Below are 17,500 nucleotides of genomic sequence, written 5' to 3' on the forward strand. Positions count from 1 at the left end.
TATGTTCCGAAATCCCTATGTTCAGAAGGCCCTACAGAATACAGAATGCTAACCCTTACCCTATCCCTATCCCTAACCCCAAACCCCAACCCCAACCCCAACCCTTACCCTAACTCTGAACCTAACCCCAACCCCAACCCTTAACCTAACCCTAACCCTAACATCCCTACAAGCTTTTTATACAATTTTTTAAGTCTTTATTTTTACCCCAATTTACAAACAGGCACCCCCTCCCCTCCACCCTTCTACCGGCGACCCGGCTTCAACTCCAGAGCTCTGCCTGGGGATGGTACCCTGGTCCCGTCCGCTGGCCCTGGACTGGACCATCACCACCATCCGGATCAGTAGGCCAGTGCTATTTAAGTTTTATCTTTTAAACTCCTAACCCCAAACCCGAACCTAACCCCAACCCTAACCCTAACAGACATCGACTGATGCCGGGTCCATCGGGACCATTGCGCTGGGGATTAATCCACACTTCCCCCAACGCCCCCCAATGAATGAGGTCAGGCCAGTATTTGAAATGTGGAGGTTTCTGCATTGTAATCTCAAAGCCCTGGTCAGAACAGGGCAAGGAGGTCAAACCTCATAGTGCTTTCGGAAACATAGGGATTTCGGAACATAGGGCTGTCCCCCATGAAAACACTATCATCAAAAAGTCTTTTGAAGGAGAAGAGGTTGAAGAAAAGTGTGAATTGATACAGAGAAACAAACCTTTCAGCTGGTGCTCTTTGCTCCATCTAGGGAATTTTTTACGGATTCTTCCAATAAAGTAAATCAAGATTTCAGTGGCTTGGTCGAGGTGTTCCTCGCTGTCCCATGCACCTCTAGGAGTGTGGTTACCTCCGTTTGGATTAACATCAACCTACAATGATGGAGGTGAAATCGAATTATTTCTTGTGTTATTTTATTGTAATATAAGTGTAAATCAACAGTAGGTGTTGTGACCTGCATCAGTCCAAAGCCGTTATATGCTCCTCTTTTTAGGTCCCAGTCTCCCCAGCCGTTAGAAAGAGTTTCCCCAGCCCTGGACTCTCTGGAGATGATGCCAGCGATAAGTGCTGGATGAATGTCATGTCTATCTGCCACTCTATAGATCATTGTCCTGTACTTCTCCATCCTTTCTCTGTCAGTCTCTGCCATGGTTTGTGATGCTTTTGGACCTTGAAATGGAAATGGAAGCGGATTGTCAGTGCATCACAGGTCTGGTATTGGTCCTAATTATTTGACATTATATTCATATGGTTACATTTAGTTACATTTGTTCTGTATGACAGTTGCATCTGGCCCTTTGAGGGTAACCATTATGCTGATGTGGCCCTCTGTGACTAGACCCCTGTGCTAGAGTAAACAATACCCAACCGAGTCGTGCCGTGCCGGAACTGTATCGTGGAAAAGTGCCATGAGATTGAGCCTCTACATCTCAGCCTGGTTCCCATGGCCAGTAGCATGAATGGTGAACTGTTTAAAATGCTGTTTACAAGGCTTAGTCAGACTATAGTCTATGTTTCAAAGGTCACAGGTGTAAAATCATATCAGTGATGATGACCCCGACTACTTCAGTATCAGAGCATGTGTTGACTCGCTGTTGCACAAGTCATTCAGGTCATAATCGTCATCTTAAGCACTAAGCAAATTAAGCTCAGGTGTCTGAGGACTGGAGACGAGGACAAAGGTGAACAGCGGAAACACACTGTACACGAATATGATCGTTCTTTTTCCAGTCTTAGATGATGTTTCTCGGTGTTTACCGTGGTATCTGAGATTGTCCTGCGACGCGGTTTCCTTTGAGGCCCCGTACACCGGCACCCTTCCGATGTTTCCATAGGTAGAATAATTGGCTGAAGAGGAGGAAGAAGATGGGCAACTTTATGTGCATGAGAGTCCTTTTTCGTCGACACATCTAGTTCAAAGATGGAAAATCTTAAACGAGATCTTTGGTAACTGGTGTCAAAAAAGTTCTCACCCATTTTCTCTGTTGTCCACGACGTGAAGGAGGTTTCCACACCAACGCTCTCTGTGCTCCAACTGGATGTATGCGATCACTCACATATCCGATACTGGACCAGCTGCAGTTATGTAGTCGGGAGAATACAGAGAGGGAGGGGAGGGGGTGATCATGTGACTTACAAGAAACCACCTATATACTGATCTCAGCACATACAGTACATGGGAGTCAAATGCTGATAACTGACTGTGTGGTTACCAAGGTTATAATAGTTTTAGTTTGTTTTATCTGTAAATGCTTAGTTTTACTTTATTTTTAATTAGTTTCAGTGTCAGTTAGAGTTTTTTGTAATAGACTAAGGTCATATTGTGTCATAAAAACCCAGCAAAAGACAAATGAACCATCCCTGACTCAAATATAACAGTCAACAAGAAATTACATAAGGAAAGTGAAACCATGGCAGATCAGAACTGGCTGAATCTGTGATGGATTATATATACGGTACATTAAGTACTTAAGATATTCTATTACTATAATACATATTTCTTAATGAGCCACCACCTTGTCTGCACCATGTTATCATAAACAAGCAAACCTTATGTATCCTGTATGACATGCCCATCCTGTTATGACAGTAAAACCTGGACTTCCATCTCTGCACGGTTCAAGGGTGAATTCCAATTACTTGCTTAATCCTCAATCTCAAAAATGCGCGCTCCCTCTAGTGCAAGTGCTGTCCCGATTCTCAGAAAAATTAAGTTGAGGGGCAAGTTTAAGGGCTGTATCGCCCTCAATATTGAGATTTTCCGAGACCACCCTTGGGAGCAAGGGCTACCCAGAATGCAGTGCGTGTTTTGACATAACAAAGATTGCGCCAAAAGTATTTTCTATGTTAATAGAGATATAAAAATTATGAAAACCATTGTATTATCTTAGTTTAGGCCCATTTTATGGATTACTGACGTCATTGTTGTGTAACATTTATTTTTATTTTTTTACGATCTTTTGTCAATAGTCGGCTGGTGCGGACAAGCGACCGTTTGCTATGGTTTACTTTTCAATAAGCCGTGATGTGTGGTAACTGTCAGCTGAATATGTCCGTGGTTGTGGTATTTGTATGAGTATCATCTTATAACTAACTGACAACCTAATAACTTGACTGACAAACAGGATCGTAATAAATAATCCTGACGTAAATGCGTTCTTCTTCTTTTTTGGAGTTGACAGACTGGACGCAGCTTTCGCGTTATTCTGCCCCCTACAGTCTGAAGACGTATCTGCATTTAAGGGGTGTCCCATTTCTAAGTGACAAAATAACCCTCAACACTTGGTTTTGAGGGCCAGTTAAGATTAAGGGTTGAGCTTGAGGGTTAAGATAGGAATTGGAATTGGCCCCAAATCTAACTGTGCTCTGAAGCAATGAGTCGTACTGTAAGAGTGACCAGGCAAATCCATTCATTTGACATTTTATTCATTTTCATCTACATTTAAATGATATACCAGAGTCGGAAGTCAAGATCATTCTTATATAGTAAAACAGATTTAATTGACTTCACACTTGAGGTCTGAGAAACTGAATACCCTAGCAGGGCTCCTGTTAATCCCTGTAGTGTTCCCAGCGTTTTATTTCTGAAAAGAAAGCATCTCCGGGGCAGGCGGTGTTCACCACCTGCCTGTGGCCGTGGATGGTGAAGTTGGCTGCCAGTCGTCCTCCATCGACCGCACATTTGGTCAGACGGTAGCGCAGCAGTTCCATGGCGTGGCGTGAAGGAAGGGTCGCGGTGTAGTTACCAATGATTGACACCCCGTACCCGACGCTATTGTGGCCCCTGGTGTGCCTGCCAAGGCGTCGCCACCCTGTGCCTTCGTAGATGTAGCCGTCAGAGCCGACCACAAAACTGAGGGTGCAAAGAAAAACATGATGCAGACATCAGATTTGCAAATAGACGGTGCTTCGGCCCTTTCTCCCCACTTAGCAGGAAATAGAAATAAAAGTGCTAAGTAGAATCATATAAGGTTCTTCGGCTTGTCCTCATAGGAGAACCCGTTTTGGTTCCAAGTAGATCCAACTGTTAGTGTTACCAAGAACCCTTTTAAAACCCTTTATTCGGGAAAGGGGTTTTAAAGGGTTCTCTAGATCAAATGGAACATTTTAGTGTTGCCAAGAACCCTTGAAGAACCCATCCATCCATCCATTATCTACCGCTTTATCCTCCACCAGAGGGTCGCGGGGGGTGCTGTGCCTATCTCAGCTGACATTGGGCGATTGGCCGGGTACACCCTGGACAGTTCGCCAGTGAAGAACCCATTCTTTGGTAAAGGGTTTTTCAGAAGCAAATGGTTCCAGGTAGAACCTCAGCCCTTGTTGTAGAAGAACACTTTTTGGAACCCTTATTTCTAAGAGTGTATTAAAGGCCAAGCCGGATGGTTTGGCTTCACTTATGACATCCAACATTTAATGAGCATCCATCAATGCCATTTTGGAGAAACAGGTTGGCGGCTTTCATGAAAAAAAAAAAAAAATCCTTGCCAAAAGTTGAATTTTTTATCATTTAGCCCTATTCAATGGTTACAAAATATGATTGTACACTTAAATCAAACATTATAGGACATATATTCAATTTCTACAAATAAAACTTTTTAGAAAGCAACGAAGAGCCAGTTACCTGTATCCTATGTCACTCCAACCGCGGCCTTCCTGGTGGTAACGCTGCATGGCCCTCATGTTACGAGAGCACTCGGTGAAGGAGACGCAGGGCGAGGATGGCTCATAGGTGTGGTGGACATACAGAAACGGTAGGGGCAGAGACAGAGGGACTGGGGCGTCACGGCTTGCTTTTGCTCCCCACTGACAAGGAGTGATGATGTGAGGACAGTCTGAGGAGGAGATGAGAGTTAGGACAGTGCTGACCTCCAGTGGTTTAACTTTGCATGTCAACTTACGACATCCGGATATCACTTTCTCGGCCTGTTGTGAAGATACTTAATCTTTCTCAAAAATGTTTGTTTATATAGTCATACATACATAATTTGATGCTAACAGCAGCTCAGCTAACTGAATTGATGAGGTAAAAGAAACAACAATGTTCTAACAGCGAACACTAGAAGTTCACTGTTGACCCAAGAAGCAAGCTAAGCTAATGCTAACAGCAGCTTAGCTAACTTAATTGTTTTATTTTTAACACTTATTTGTGTTCTTTATTTTCAACTTTATCTGACGAGGTAAAAATAACAACAACGTTGTAACGGTGAACACTAGAAGAATCCTGCCCCAAGAAACAAGCTATGCTAATGCTAATGCTAACAGCAGCTTAGCTAACTAATTTGTTTCATTTTAAACACTTATTTGTGTATTTTATTTTTAACTGTATCTGATGAGATAAAAGAAACAACAACACTGTAACAGTGAACACTAGAAGAATCCTGACCCAAGAAACAAGCTAAGCTAATGCTAACAGCAGCTTAGCTAATTGAATTGTTTTATTTTTAACAATTATTTATGTTCTATATTTTCAACTTCATCTGATGAGGTAAAAGACACAACAACGCTGTAACAGTGAACACTAGAAGAATCCTGACCCAAGAAGCAAGCTAAGCTAATGCTAACTGAATTGTTTTATTTTTAACACTTATTTGTGTTCTTTATTTTTAACTTTATCTGACAAAAATAAACAACGTTGTAATAGTGACCACTAGAAGAATCCTGACCCAAGAAGCAAGCTAAGCTAATGCTAAGTGAATTGTTTATTTATATATGTTCTTTATTTTCAACTTTACTGCTGAGTAAATTAGACCGGCCAGACAGCAGGGAGAACTGGTGTCGATACAGTTGCCAATAATAAAAAATAATACATTTACAATTGGTCCCTATGGACAACCCTATGTTTCCAAGTTGGGACAAAAGAAATGTTTGTATGTCAACAACATGTGACTATTTTGACTATTTGCCAACATTTCACAGACCATGGTCTCAGCCCTACATTAAAGCCAAGCATAGTAATTTTGATAACATCATTGCTCACCCCAGTACTTGTGCACAAATTCACGCAATCCATCTTTCACCGCCCCCTCTATCCCAGTGTCCAGAGCAATCCATTGTGTGTGCTCCAGCTCCCAGACCAATGCCAGTGTCTCCATCACCTGGCTCTGAAGATCGAGTGTGTCCAGCAGGGATCTAGAGATCTCCCTTCGCCTCGGGCTAACGTGGCTGCTCACAGTATCAAGTCCTTGTCCGTCGTGCAAAATAAAACTGTAGTATCGTTTCAGAATCTTACTGAGGGCCTCTGGCTCTTCTGATCTACGGAGCTCACTGAGGTTCTTGCCCAGTATAAATCCATCCATACCACCATTAATCATAGCGTCAGTGGCCAGAGTGGCAGGCAGAGACAGCTTGAACACTTTCGGGTAGTCCAGGCTGTCCCAGCACCCATTGGGCCCTAGACGGTGAGATGGTGGAAAATCCTGGAGGCTGAGGAAGGACAGACCCAGTGTCCTGCCCAAAGTCAGAGAGAATATTCCAGCAGCTGGCTTTCTCTCTATATTTGCTTTCAGTCCCGACTCGATTCCGAGCAGCAAAGGTGCAAGGGCGACCGTGGTGCCATCTGGGGCGAGCACCACCCCCCGTTCCTCTCCGTGCTCTGTCACAATGTGGTGGACAGCCTTGTCGAAGAAGCTGAAGGACGAAGCGTTGAGGATCGCTTGCTCCAGGGCGTCGGTATCGCTGAGATTATTCGACGCTCCCAAGTAATGGATGGTCATTGCGTCATCGTGGCCTGCCGTCCTCCGCAGGGCCCTGACCAGAGCCAAGGGGCACAGACCAGCGTTGGAGCCTTCAACCTGCTGCACCGCTCGGATGAAACTGTCCATGTTGCGCAGGTGGACGCCTGATAACGACACAAATAGAAGTGAAGGACAAACACTAAAATGCACTTGCGGATGAGCTATTTAGTGACTTCTTCTGACTCACCTGTCGGCCTGCCGCAGACAGAAAAGAAGCACATCCAAGCCAGAGCGAAAATCAACAGAACAGACGAGGTCATGTTGGTTGTAAAAAAAAACACAAAAAATACAACGCTGAAGAATTGCCTTCCAAAAATTCAAACCATCGAACACAGACGTGGACCCTTGCAACATATAGCTTCTGAGTGTAGCTGTGTTTGTGTAGGCGTACGTGTGTGGCGGCAGTGTTGTAACCCGACAGAGGAGGGTACTCTTTGTACACCGAAGGCTCCAAATATTTATTTAGCCAACAGTGCGTTATCATGAGGAAAAACAAAGTATGGGGCGAAGTGTACTGCAAAAAGGAGAAAGCACTTAGAGAGCGCAAGGATAACTTTTTATTTTTTTTATTTTTTTTTGGAGGGTAATTTATATAATAATAAATAATTCATTTTGCATTATTATTTATTTCTGTTCATGGTGGTTTTCAGAGAGTAAAAGTACCACTATTTTGATATTTTACTTCAGTACATGTAAAAGTACTGGTCTCAAAATGTACTCAAATTACAGTGGAAAAAAAACTAGCTTGTTTAACATTTAGGAATTGTTTTTTTTTTTTTATCATAGGCAAACCTTTACTAAATAAAATATGGAAACATAACGTATCAGTCAACATGTGGAAGGTTACGTTTGGTCGTCTTACGGCCGCGATCCAAGCGAGCCGACGACTCGGATACTTGGGTCTCCGTGGTTGAGCCTCCAAGCAGGAAATCGGTGAAAAGTTAATCTCTCCCATATCGATTGTGTGTTGCGCTGTTACACCCCCACGACACAGCAACGGTTTACCATGGTTGAGATGGTAAGTAACGCCGAATTAAGAAAACTAAGACACGCGACTGAGAAGAGTACGTCTAACAGTGCGCAGTGGTCCAAGTAGTAGTGAAGTACATTTGCGATTGGTGATTCACTCTGTTTATATGGAAATGTTTGAGTCTACCAACAACTGAGAAGCCCTATACCTGTGTTGTATATGTGTTATCTGTAGTTGTGTATCATAGTACGTATTCCGTACATGTCTAGTTTACGTCTTACGTAAGTACAGCGCAGTAATTGCCACCTCTCAGCAAAACATGGCTCTACTGCACCCCTTGTGGCCAACATTGTAATAGGAACCTGCACCTGGCTGAGGTTGCTCTAAATCAGAGGTCTCAAACTCATGGCTCACGGGCCACATGCTGCTCCCCTATGAATTCCATGCAGCCCGACACTAATGTATGTCTTTTTAATTATTGGATTAATTTATTGCATCATAAATACATTTATATTGTGATGTTTAATTTTAAAACATGTTGACAAATATTGTAAAAAGGTAACAGTTCAGTTATTGGAAATGACTAATAAAGGAGTTAGTATATATAAAGTGGGTTTAATAATTTTCTTTGCCAAGTTACAATTCAAAGTCCCTAGTGATGAAGATGATCATTTTTTGTTGTTGCTTTTATAATAAATGGGAATTTAATGTTTCTTTGAGGAGATTGTGAGAGTAATATCTTATCGTAAAAACAACAACTCAAAAAGTCACGGATGGATTGGGATGACATTTTCAGGAAATGTCCGCAATAGGACCAGGAACAAGTGATTACGGCGTGATCAGTAGACGATATCGCTGATTACAACACTCACTGTTTGACCGTAACTGACCATATAACACTTGGTGTCTGACCCAGGCACGCCGACAGGGTGTCGGCAATGTACCTACAACTTTTTCACAGCATTTCCCCCCTAAATTATTAGGCTAAAATATTCAAAACTAGAAAAGCACTCGGTACGGTAGATAGTCGATGAGGCATGTATGCATGTATGTGCTGGAAGGAGTCACCATAGGTCTATGGGAGTCACTTGCAGGTTGGAGGTTCTCGCGAGAGTTCTCGATAATTCAGAAAAAAATTACTCTGAAAAACAGGAAAAAAAAAATATTAGTCAGAAAAACAGGAAAAAAATTATTTAGAAAAAACAAACCGAAAATTAATTACTCAGAAAAACAGGACTTTTTTTGTACATAACATGCAAATGTCAATGTTCCCTGGTGGAGTTTTGTGAATTGTTTTTTTCAAATAAAGTTTTTCAAAAACGGAAAAGAAAAGCAAAAGAAAAGAGTTGCTGGCGTTGGTTGGTGTTGGTTTGGTGTGCTCCACCATGTGCTCCACATCCATGGCGTCACGTGGTTGTGCCTGGTCACGTGGTTGTGCTGGTCACATGACCTCGTAGAGGAAGTCAGCAGCTCCGCCGGAGCCTCTTGTTTTGTGTGTCCTGCTCTACTCTGCTCTCACCCTCGGAGAGGAGGAACGGAGCTGAATCATTAGTTCCCCGTTGAATGTCTGCTAAGACATGGCTGCGACCGAACACCGGGAGCCCTCAGCAGGTAACGCATTTCCTCATTTAACACACGATGTTGGAGATTTAACTCAACGTGCGCTTGTTTGTTTGTTTGCGTTTCACACGAATAGAAGAGCAGTTGTCTTCACAGTTCACTGTACAGTTTCATCATTACGTGTATTTCACACTTTAAACGTCACGTTTTGACAACAAAACTTCGTGTGTGTTCATACTAGCTAGCAACAGTCGCGTCTTTGTGCGGAAACAACAAGTTGTTAAAACCGTATTCTTTGAAGTTAGCAGATTCTTTTTGCTTATGAAAATAAGAAAGAGAAGTTATTCTTGTTCTCAGAAACGACGCAGGCTTAGTGCTCATAACCTGGTTTATTCATTGACAGCCAGAGGAAGCAACCTGTCCACATACGGCTAACTGGTAGTCAACACCTCACTCACCCGGTAACCTGTATACGTGAGTGTTTCACAGTACGGTGTCTGCGTTGGCTCAATAAACACAACAACAACACAGTGACTGCTCTACAGTGGTTTTGCTAACTGGTTTTTTCAGGTATTTAATATTAAGTCTAGTGTTGTTCAATGAGTGATGTCATTTTGTTCATCATTTATTATAACGCTGTTATATTTTGTGCACATGTGCACACACTGTGCGTAGACATAGTTTGTTTTTTGAGGGTTTACGTACTACGCATATATTTGCAGTTGCACTTAATGACTTATTGTGCAACTTTACTAATACATTAATCTTTTGTTCATTCGACTTCTTTATTAGTTTAGTTGCCAAAGTCGGTGTACAGCTTCTTGGCTGCACCAGAGTTTGCTCTATAAGGTAATTTTACATCTGTCATCCTTTTTACGTTTACAAAGAGAACGTATTCACAGCAAATGTAAAGCAACATTAAAACACAACACATTCAAATCCACAAATGTGAAACGTAATCGACAACAACCATTTTGACAACCAGGACAACACAGCGTCACAACATGTAAGCTCTCATGTGTTGTGTGTCTCTCTTCATAAGCTCCTCTTACGCATGGTTGAGTCTGCAGTTTTGTTTTTTGTTGCAGGATTGTCGTTGTGCGGTAGATCAGGCACAGCTGAAGTGCTGTGTCATTTCTGTACAAGTCTGAATCCTCTTAGTAGAAACACACACACAGTCTGAGGTCAAGTTAAAGGGTCAGAACTGACCTTTAAACTGTGTTCACTTTCCCATGGTGTGTTGAAACTGACTCCAAAATAACCTAGAGCACAGTTATCTCTTTCTCAAATGTGTCTCTGCTGGTTATGATTGTGACTTTGGACTCTGCGGTCTGTGGGTGGCCTCTCTGCTGTGGATTGTCAGACTAGATCCAGGCACTGATACTGACTTTTGTTATCGTCTGGGATTTTTTTTCGATTGACGGGGAAGAGGCTGCGTCAACGCTCCACAGGCGGCGATGAACCAGAAGAGCCAGATTATGTTCAGAGATTTATTCCGCTCGGGCGTCACTCAGGGGCACGGTCAGTGCTATCGTTGCTATCAGATTGCTATCCGCCATGACGAACAGCACGCTCCTCTGATCAAAGATACTGTACTTGGTTGTCGCACCATTGTCCGACCTGAAATGTTAAAGTGCTTGGATTCATTCTTCTCGCCGTGGCACGCACCTCAGCTGTCACCTCAGACGCCTCGCCTGTCGCAGAGTTAATGAAAATGCTGTCACTCTCGGCTAAATACTTAACTGGATGTCACCTCAGAGTTCTACTCTATGAAAACGTGTTATTATGGGTGTTGCACAGTGTATTGGTGACAAAACAATGACACAATGCAATTAAATTGGCAATCTAAGTCTGGCTTCAGTTTTTCTACAATTCACAGCACAAAAAATTATATATTATTCCACATCCTATAAAGAGAATAGCGCTCACATTTCCTTATGTTTTTAATTTCACAGTAGTGTGAAATGTGTGTGTATATATATGTGTGTGTATATATATGTGTATATATATATATGTGTACATATATATATATATGTGTATGTATATATACATATATATATATATATATATGTATATATATTTATATGTATTTGTATTTATATATATGCACACCTAGAGTTATAGGGAAACAAGCTGCTCGTCTGCATGTGTGCAAAGAAATCACACTAAGATTTGCACTATGTTCCAAAAACAGGAGGCGTTTTTTCCGTCGTCGAGCTCTGGCCTTGTTTACAGTTAGTGCTGACTAATATAAAACACCAGTATTGTTTTATTTGCGTGTTTCACTTCTCGTTTTTTCCGTTGGACGATGCTGCTAAGCTGACTGACTCTGACTCTGCAGTTTATACAACCTTACCACGCTGACTCAACGCTGGGGGTGAACAACATTGTTTTTGTCCAGTTTTCAGTCATTTCTGCACGGCACAATCATTGCTATAGCATGGTATAATCATTTTGTCAGGGTGATGTTCTGTTCTGGCGTTAGGTGTCTGTAGATTTTCTATTTTTATTGTTAAACGAGAACAATATCGACCCCCGACCCTAAAAGAACAAGCTGATATTTTCTTGTGCCACGTGTGTGCATAATAACAGGACACTGAAGCAAATGGACTGTGTGTTTGGATCATTGTTGTTGGAAATGTTAAGGATAATCTGTACAAGTTGACAAAATGTGAAATAATATAAGTACAGTGTCTAATTTCAGGAATTGCGAAGTGATATTTGTGCAGATCTGTTCTCTTTAGTTTGTAGAATAAGATGTGTATCGGTCAAGACACACATTTTGGCTTTAAGAAATATATTTTTTAGCTATTTTCATATGGACTAACCTCTTGTGGTACCTTTTATTTACTGAATGTAGTGTTTAATGGTTTAGTAATGCCCACACAGGGCAGAATTGGCACGGTTCTGCTTTTCCTTGAATGTACCACGAGTGACTCTGCTCTTCATGCAGCCTGCTGTTGCTGTTTCTCTCGTGAGCTGCAAACATGTGACACCATGATTAGCCTACTTTGTGACTGACTGTTTTCTTTCAAATCATAGATATACCTGCTTTCTTACACTGTTTTTCTTTTTTCTTTCTCTTCCCCAGAGAACTTTGGTCATTTAAATACAGGGGTCATGTGAAAGCAGCTCTTTTTTTTAATCCTAAAATAACAGCATCAAAGTTGTTTTGATTGCTCACTCGTGTATTTGGGGAGCAGTTTCTCATCTCTACCGCGTTGCACACAGAATCTCTGCTGCTGCAGTCGTTTAAACTGTAAACCAACACGTCCACCCGTGTGTAGGTTCTTCCCTATTTAATTGTCAAATGTTGCACAGTAAATTGGTTCTTCAGCATTCGTAGTAAATGATTAAAGATAATATAAGTCGTAGCAGGTCACAGTTTTATTACCGGTTGGTGTCATTTTAGCTGAAATACTCAAAGTACAGCATACCAAAAAACAGCATGTGTGTGTTTATATACAGCATGTTGAAAACTGGTTAAAGTGCAACATTCATAGTTTGCCAATTAAACTATTAAAAGTGCGAAATCATTTGTTTGTGTGGCGCAGTACTGATATCACAGCCTTGAGTATCTGCCAGTACAGTCTTTTTATTCCTCTGTTTTGCTTTTCCCCCACATAGCTCACTCACATGATCTCTGTGTTTCTTACTGACCCTCTGGTCACAAGACGTTGGTAGAGTAGATCTCTCTGCACAAGCCTGTACTCGATGAGACATTTAGAGTGTTTTTAGGGTTCTTGTATCGTAACATTTTCCTTCCAGTAGAGCTGCAGCTAACGCTTATTTTCCTAATCGATTAATAGTTTGGTCCATAAAAGGTCAGAAATCGGTGTTTGTCAAACCTGGAAATGACGAGGTTCTCGAATGTTCTTGTTTTTGTCCACAAGCCACAAGTTTTGATGATTTCTTTCTTACGTGGAGCAAAGAAACTGAGAAAATATTCACATTTAAGAAGCTGAAACCAGAAAATCTTGTTTTAATCGTGAAAAAAGCTTCAAACCGATTAATCGGTTATCCAAATAGTTGACAGTTGACAGTTTCAACTGTATACGTACCCTGTTCACACACTGAAAGGTTTATTCCTATTTTGAAAAACCACACAAAACACCAGTTTGTGTTATTCGTGTACAGTTTATTTTTGTAACTTCTGGGAGAAAACGGCAGCTAGTCTAAGCTTTTATTTGTTTTGAATGAATAAATGTTAACTTTTGTCTTAAGTTTGCCTTTGTGTGATCACATTATCGCATTATCTCGTACAAACTGTACTGTTTTGATGCCATAATTTGCCTAAACACACTATGCATTGTATCAATTTTTGAATCGAGAATCGTTTGAATCGATTTTGAATCGAATTGTGACCCTAAGAATTGGAATCGAATCGCATCGTGAGCCGCCCAAAGATCCACATCCCTAGTTAGTTCACATGTAACTGGAGTTTTTTCCCCTCTCTAGAAAAAAAAGGCCTCCCATCTCCAGTGACTCGTTACGGCTCCACGGACAGCAGCTGCGAGCACGACCATCAGAGCAACGGTCATGGCAGCAACCATCGATTCCCCGCCGCGGCGACGGCGGGCCGTTGGGTCGCGGCCGAGCAAGGAGAGGAAGCGCTTCGCAGGAAGCTGAAATACTTCTTCATGAGTCCTTGTGACAAATATCACGCCAAAGGTCGCAAGCCGTTTAAGTTGGGCCTCCAGCTGCTCAAGATCATCATCGTCACAGCTCAGGTACACCAGTTTAATTTGACACCACACACGCAGCATCAGCATCAGCATCATGTAGCTCCTCGAGTCACCATCTTCGTCATCCTCTTTGTCGCAGTTAGTGTTGTTTGGCCTCAGTAACCAAGTGGTGGTGACCTTCAAGGAGGAGAACACCATGACCTTCAAGCACCTCTTCCTCAAGGACTACGACGATTCGTCGGGCGACTCCTTCGCCGTCTACACGCAGGACGACGTCTATGACCACATCTTCTACACTGTGGAGCAGGTGGGCTTATTGACTTATTCAAACACCGCGCTAGCTTTTGAAAGTGTTTGACTTCTCACCATTTAACACCATTTATAGCTCTTAGGGGTCAAACTCAAAAGTTTGGACTCACCTATACAATTTGTGTGTGTTTTCCATTAAAAGTCACACTTTTATTCATCAAAAGAGTTGCAAAATGAAAAGAACTCTTTTCAGCTGTGCTAACATCATTGCACAAGGTTTTTCAATGGTTTTCTAATCATCCAAAAGCCTTCTTACGCGATTAGCAAACACAATGTACCATTAGAACTCTGGAAATGGGCCTCTATACACCTATGTACATATTCCATTAAAAACCTTTGAAGAAAAGTGCTTTTCCTTCAAAAATAAGGACACTTCTTAGTGACCCCAAACAGCTAGACCCCCCCCAGCTAGCTACGCTAATGCTAATCGACAATTAAAACATTTGCGTTTTGCCTACGGAGGTTGCACAGTGTTTGTATTATCTTAGCCCTACGCTAATGCTAATCGTAGCCTCTAGCTAGCTTACCTTTGGAAACATGTTTGCTAAGTTAGCCGCAAAGTAGTAGCATGCTTATGCAAAATAAACATGTGCTAGATAGATTTTTATTATAATAATAATAATCATTTTTTATTATTATCCTCCGCCTCCCCGCAGTACCTTGCCTTACCAAACACCACCGTGGGGCGCTACGCATACGTCTATGATGTCGGCGTGAACGGCAGCGCGCTCTCCCTCTGCCAGCAGTACTACAAGAAGGGACGGATCGACCCGGCCAACGATACCTTCACTATAGACCCTCGTGTCATCACAGGTATGTGAACTACACCTGTAGCATGTGTGTTTAACATCTGTTACAGTGTAAGGAAACTTGAGGAAAATGTACACGCAGATTATCCAAACATTTGAGAATTGTTCAAGGATAAACTAGTATTATAAAATCTTAAAGTTGTGAGATGCCGGAGTTCAAGGTTGCATAACATGGTCAACAGGGAGAGAGCAGAGATTCTGAATAATACATGGTTTCAGGGTTAATTCCCGTTTTTTGCACATGTGTTTGTGTATTTGAGCATGACATGATGAGGAAACACACCTACAATACCAGTCATAAAAACGTTGTTGCACAGCCTCAGACTTTCTTACTTCCTCATCTTCACAAGTGGTCGATTTGAAATTTGAACTTGAGGAAGTGAGATCAGCAGTAGAAACAATGTCACGTTAAAACCTTGACTGTTTTTCTAGTCCGGTACTTCTAATAACGCTGTTTTTAATGCTTTGAAGCCACAGAATGCCACAGGTCTGTTCTCCTGTATTTTCAGACTGCGTAGGCGTGAACCCCATGTCGGTCCCTCCACCTTCTTCACTCGCCACCGGCTACAAGAACTTCACCCTCAAGTTCCACAAGTAAGGCTTCATCTGTCTGTAAATTCTAATATAAAAGCCCACATTAAATGAAGAAACTATTAACTGGAGCAGATGTAAAATGTAAAGAACCGTTATATCATTTCCCTCCGTCTTATATCCACTTCAAGGCTCATCAACGTCACCATCGAGTTCCAGCTGAAGGCGATCAACATACAGACCATCATCAACAACGAGATTCCGGACTGCTATACTTTTTACATCAGGGTGAGCACGGATAGAGAATTCTATAAGTAAATCACGAAAGCTGCTGCTACATTTTACATTACATGTGGCTTTGTTTTCCAGATTGTTCTGGACAACAAGGCTCACAGCGGCATGGTGAAGATCCGCTTGGACAACCAGGCGTCGATAAAGGAGTGCAAAGACCCGAGCGTCTCCGGACAAGGTGAGACACTGTGAAACGTAAGACCGATGGAAGTCGTGGAAATCCCCCGAAAAACAAGAGGGTGTTAAATAAATATCCAACAGGAAATTTCACTACAATAAGCTTTTAAATACAGGATTTGTTAACAATGGAGCCTCTGTCTGTTTTTTTCTCTCTGAAACCCACAGCTGAAAACTACTCGCGTTTAGCCTTCGACATCATCGTGGCCCTGGTGTGCACGGTGTCCCTGCTGCTCTGTGGACGCTCCATACTGCGAGGCATCGTCCTGCAGCAGGTAAAACAAAGGGTCTGTCACAGTCACAGGATAGAAACACGTAGCACAGAGGGAAATAATATCCTCGTTTAAGCATCCTTTCTGTTAGGTAAAGGCCACCGTAGAACCCTGATGGGTGTTGGAAAAGGGAGGCTGAGCAGAGATGTTTTCAGGTTGCTGTAGTTTGCAGTTCCTCACACTTAGACGTCTCTAATTCTGTTAGTCAGACTGAAGAGTTTACATGTTAGTGGGTTTTTTTTTGTTGTTGTTGTTTTTTAGAATTCAAGCCGTTTTATTTTTCTTTCATTTTTTTATATGTGGCTCAAAAAAAGTCTTCCGAATTTTTTCCTCAGAATTCGGACTTGTTTTCTCAGAATTCTGACTTTAATCTCAGAATTCAGACTTTAATCTCAAAACTCTGACGTTAACCTCTGAACTCTGACTTTTTTTCTCAGAATTCGGACTTTAATCTCAGAATTCTGACTCTTTTTTCCCCATAATTCGGACTTTAATCTCAAAACTCTGACCTTAATCTCAAATCGCTGACTTTTTTTCTTAGAATTCGGACTTTAATCTCAGAATTCAGACTTTTTTTTTCTCCGAATTCGGACTTTAATCTCAAAACTCTGACCTTAATCTCATAACCCTGACTTTTTTTCTCGGAATTCAGACTTTAATCTCAGAATTCAGACTTTTTTTCTCAGAATTTTGTACTTAAATCTCAGAACTCGGACCTTAACCTCAGAACTCCGACAATTTTTTTTCGCAGAATTCCAACATTAATCTCAGAATTCGGACTTTAATCTCAAAACTCTGGCTTTAATCTCAGAACCCTGACTTTTTTTCCCTCAGAATTCAGACTTTAATCTCAGAACTCTGACTTTTTTCTTTTTCAAATGCGTTTATTGAATTTATAATGTGTTTTTAAGTTTGAATATGCACTAGCTGCTAACTTCTCCCACCATCTCTCTCTGTTGTTTTCCAGGAGTTTGTGGAGTTCTTTAAGGAAACTCTGGATCGTAAAGTGTGCTGGGCGGACCGGCTGGAGTTCATTAACGGCTGGTACATCCTCCTCATCATCAGCGATATCCTCACCATCACGGGGAGTGTCATCAAGATCGGCATTGAATCTAAGGTGTGTCCTGCTGACCACAAAACCCTTACAAACTCAAATTCATTCTTTATCA

General features: G+C 41.7%; 3 protein-coding genes across 3 annotated transcripts in view; 1 reads left to right on the forward strand and 2 right to left on the reverse strand.

Moving 5' to 3' along the window:
* LOC310943942 (lysozyme g-like) overlaps window positions 1–1,970 on the reverse strand; it is a gene marked incomplete at both ends in the record, with an annotated part of 2,284 nt that extends 314 nt beyond the window's left edge. Inside the window, 4 exons of the mRNA XM_083909638.1 lie at window positions 715–865; window positions 949–1,163; window positions 1,752–1,841; window positions 1,967–1,970. Coding sequence (XP_083765764.1) covers window positions 715–865; window positions 949–1,163; window positions 1,752–1,841; window positions 1,967–1,970 — 460 coding nt within the window. The remainder of the gene's footprint in view (window positions 1–714; window positions 866–948; window positions 1,164–1,751; window positions 1,842–1,966) is intronic.
* A 1,575-nt stretch (window positions 1,971–3,545) lies between these two features.
* pglyrp2 (peptidoglycan recognition protein 2) lies at window positions 3,546–6,987 on the reverse strand (the record flags this gene model as incomplete). The annotated part of the gene is made up of 4 exons (XM_083909530.1): window positions 3,546–3,846; window positions 4,615–4,825; window positions 5,971–6,831; window positions 6,915–6,987. 4 exons carry the CDS (start codon window positions 6,985–6,987, stop codon window positions 3,546–3,548), a joined length of 1,446 nt encoding a protein of 481 aa, XP_083765656.1.
* Window positions 6,988–9,215: 2,228 nt separating this feature from the next.
* Window positions 9,216–17,500, forward strand: part of LOC310943756 (mucolipin-1-like) — a 12,622-nt gene continuing 4,337 nt past the window's right edge. Inside the window, exons 1-9 of the mRNA XM_083909396.1 lie at window positions 9,216–9,308; window positions 13,716–13,987; window positions 14,082–14,249; window positions 14,908–15,064; window positions 15,570–15,654; window positions 15,783–15,879; window positions 15,961–16,060; window positions 16,228–16,334; window positions 17,299–17,448. Of these exons, the coding sequence (XP_083765522.1) occupies window positions 9,275–9,308; window positions 13,716–13,987; window positions 14,082–14,249; window positions 14,908–15,064; window positions 15,570–15,654; window positions 15,783–15,879; window positions 15,961–16,060; window positions 16,228–16,334; window positions 17,299–17,448 (1,170 nt within the window). The 5' untranslated portion in view covers window positions 9,216–9,274. The remainder of the gene's footprint in view (window positions 9,309–13,715; window positions 13,988–14,081; window positions 14,250–14,907; window positions 15,065–15,569; window positions 15,655–15,782; window positions 15,880–15,960; window positions 16,061–16,227; window positions 16,335–17,298; window positions 17,449–17,500) is intronic.

The sequence above is a fragment of the Microchirus variegatus genome (assembly GCF_963457635.1).
Source record: "Microchirus variegatus genome assembly, chromosome: 23".
Taxonomy (NCBI): domain Eukaryota; kingdom Metazoa; phylum Chordata; class Actinopteri; order Pleuronectiformes; family Soleidae; genus Microchirus; species Microchirus variegatus.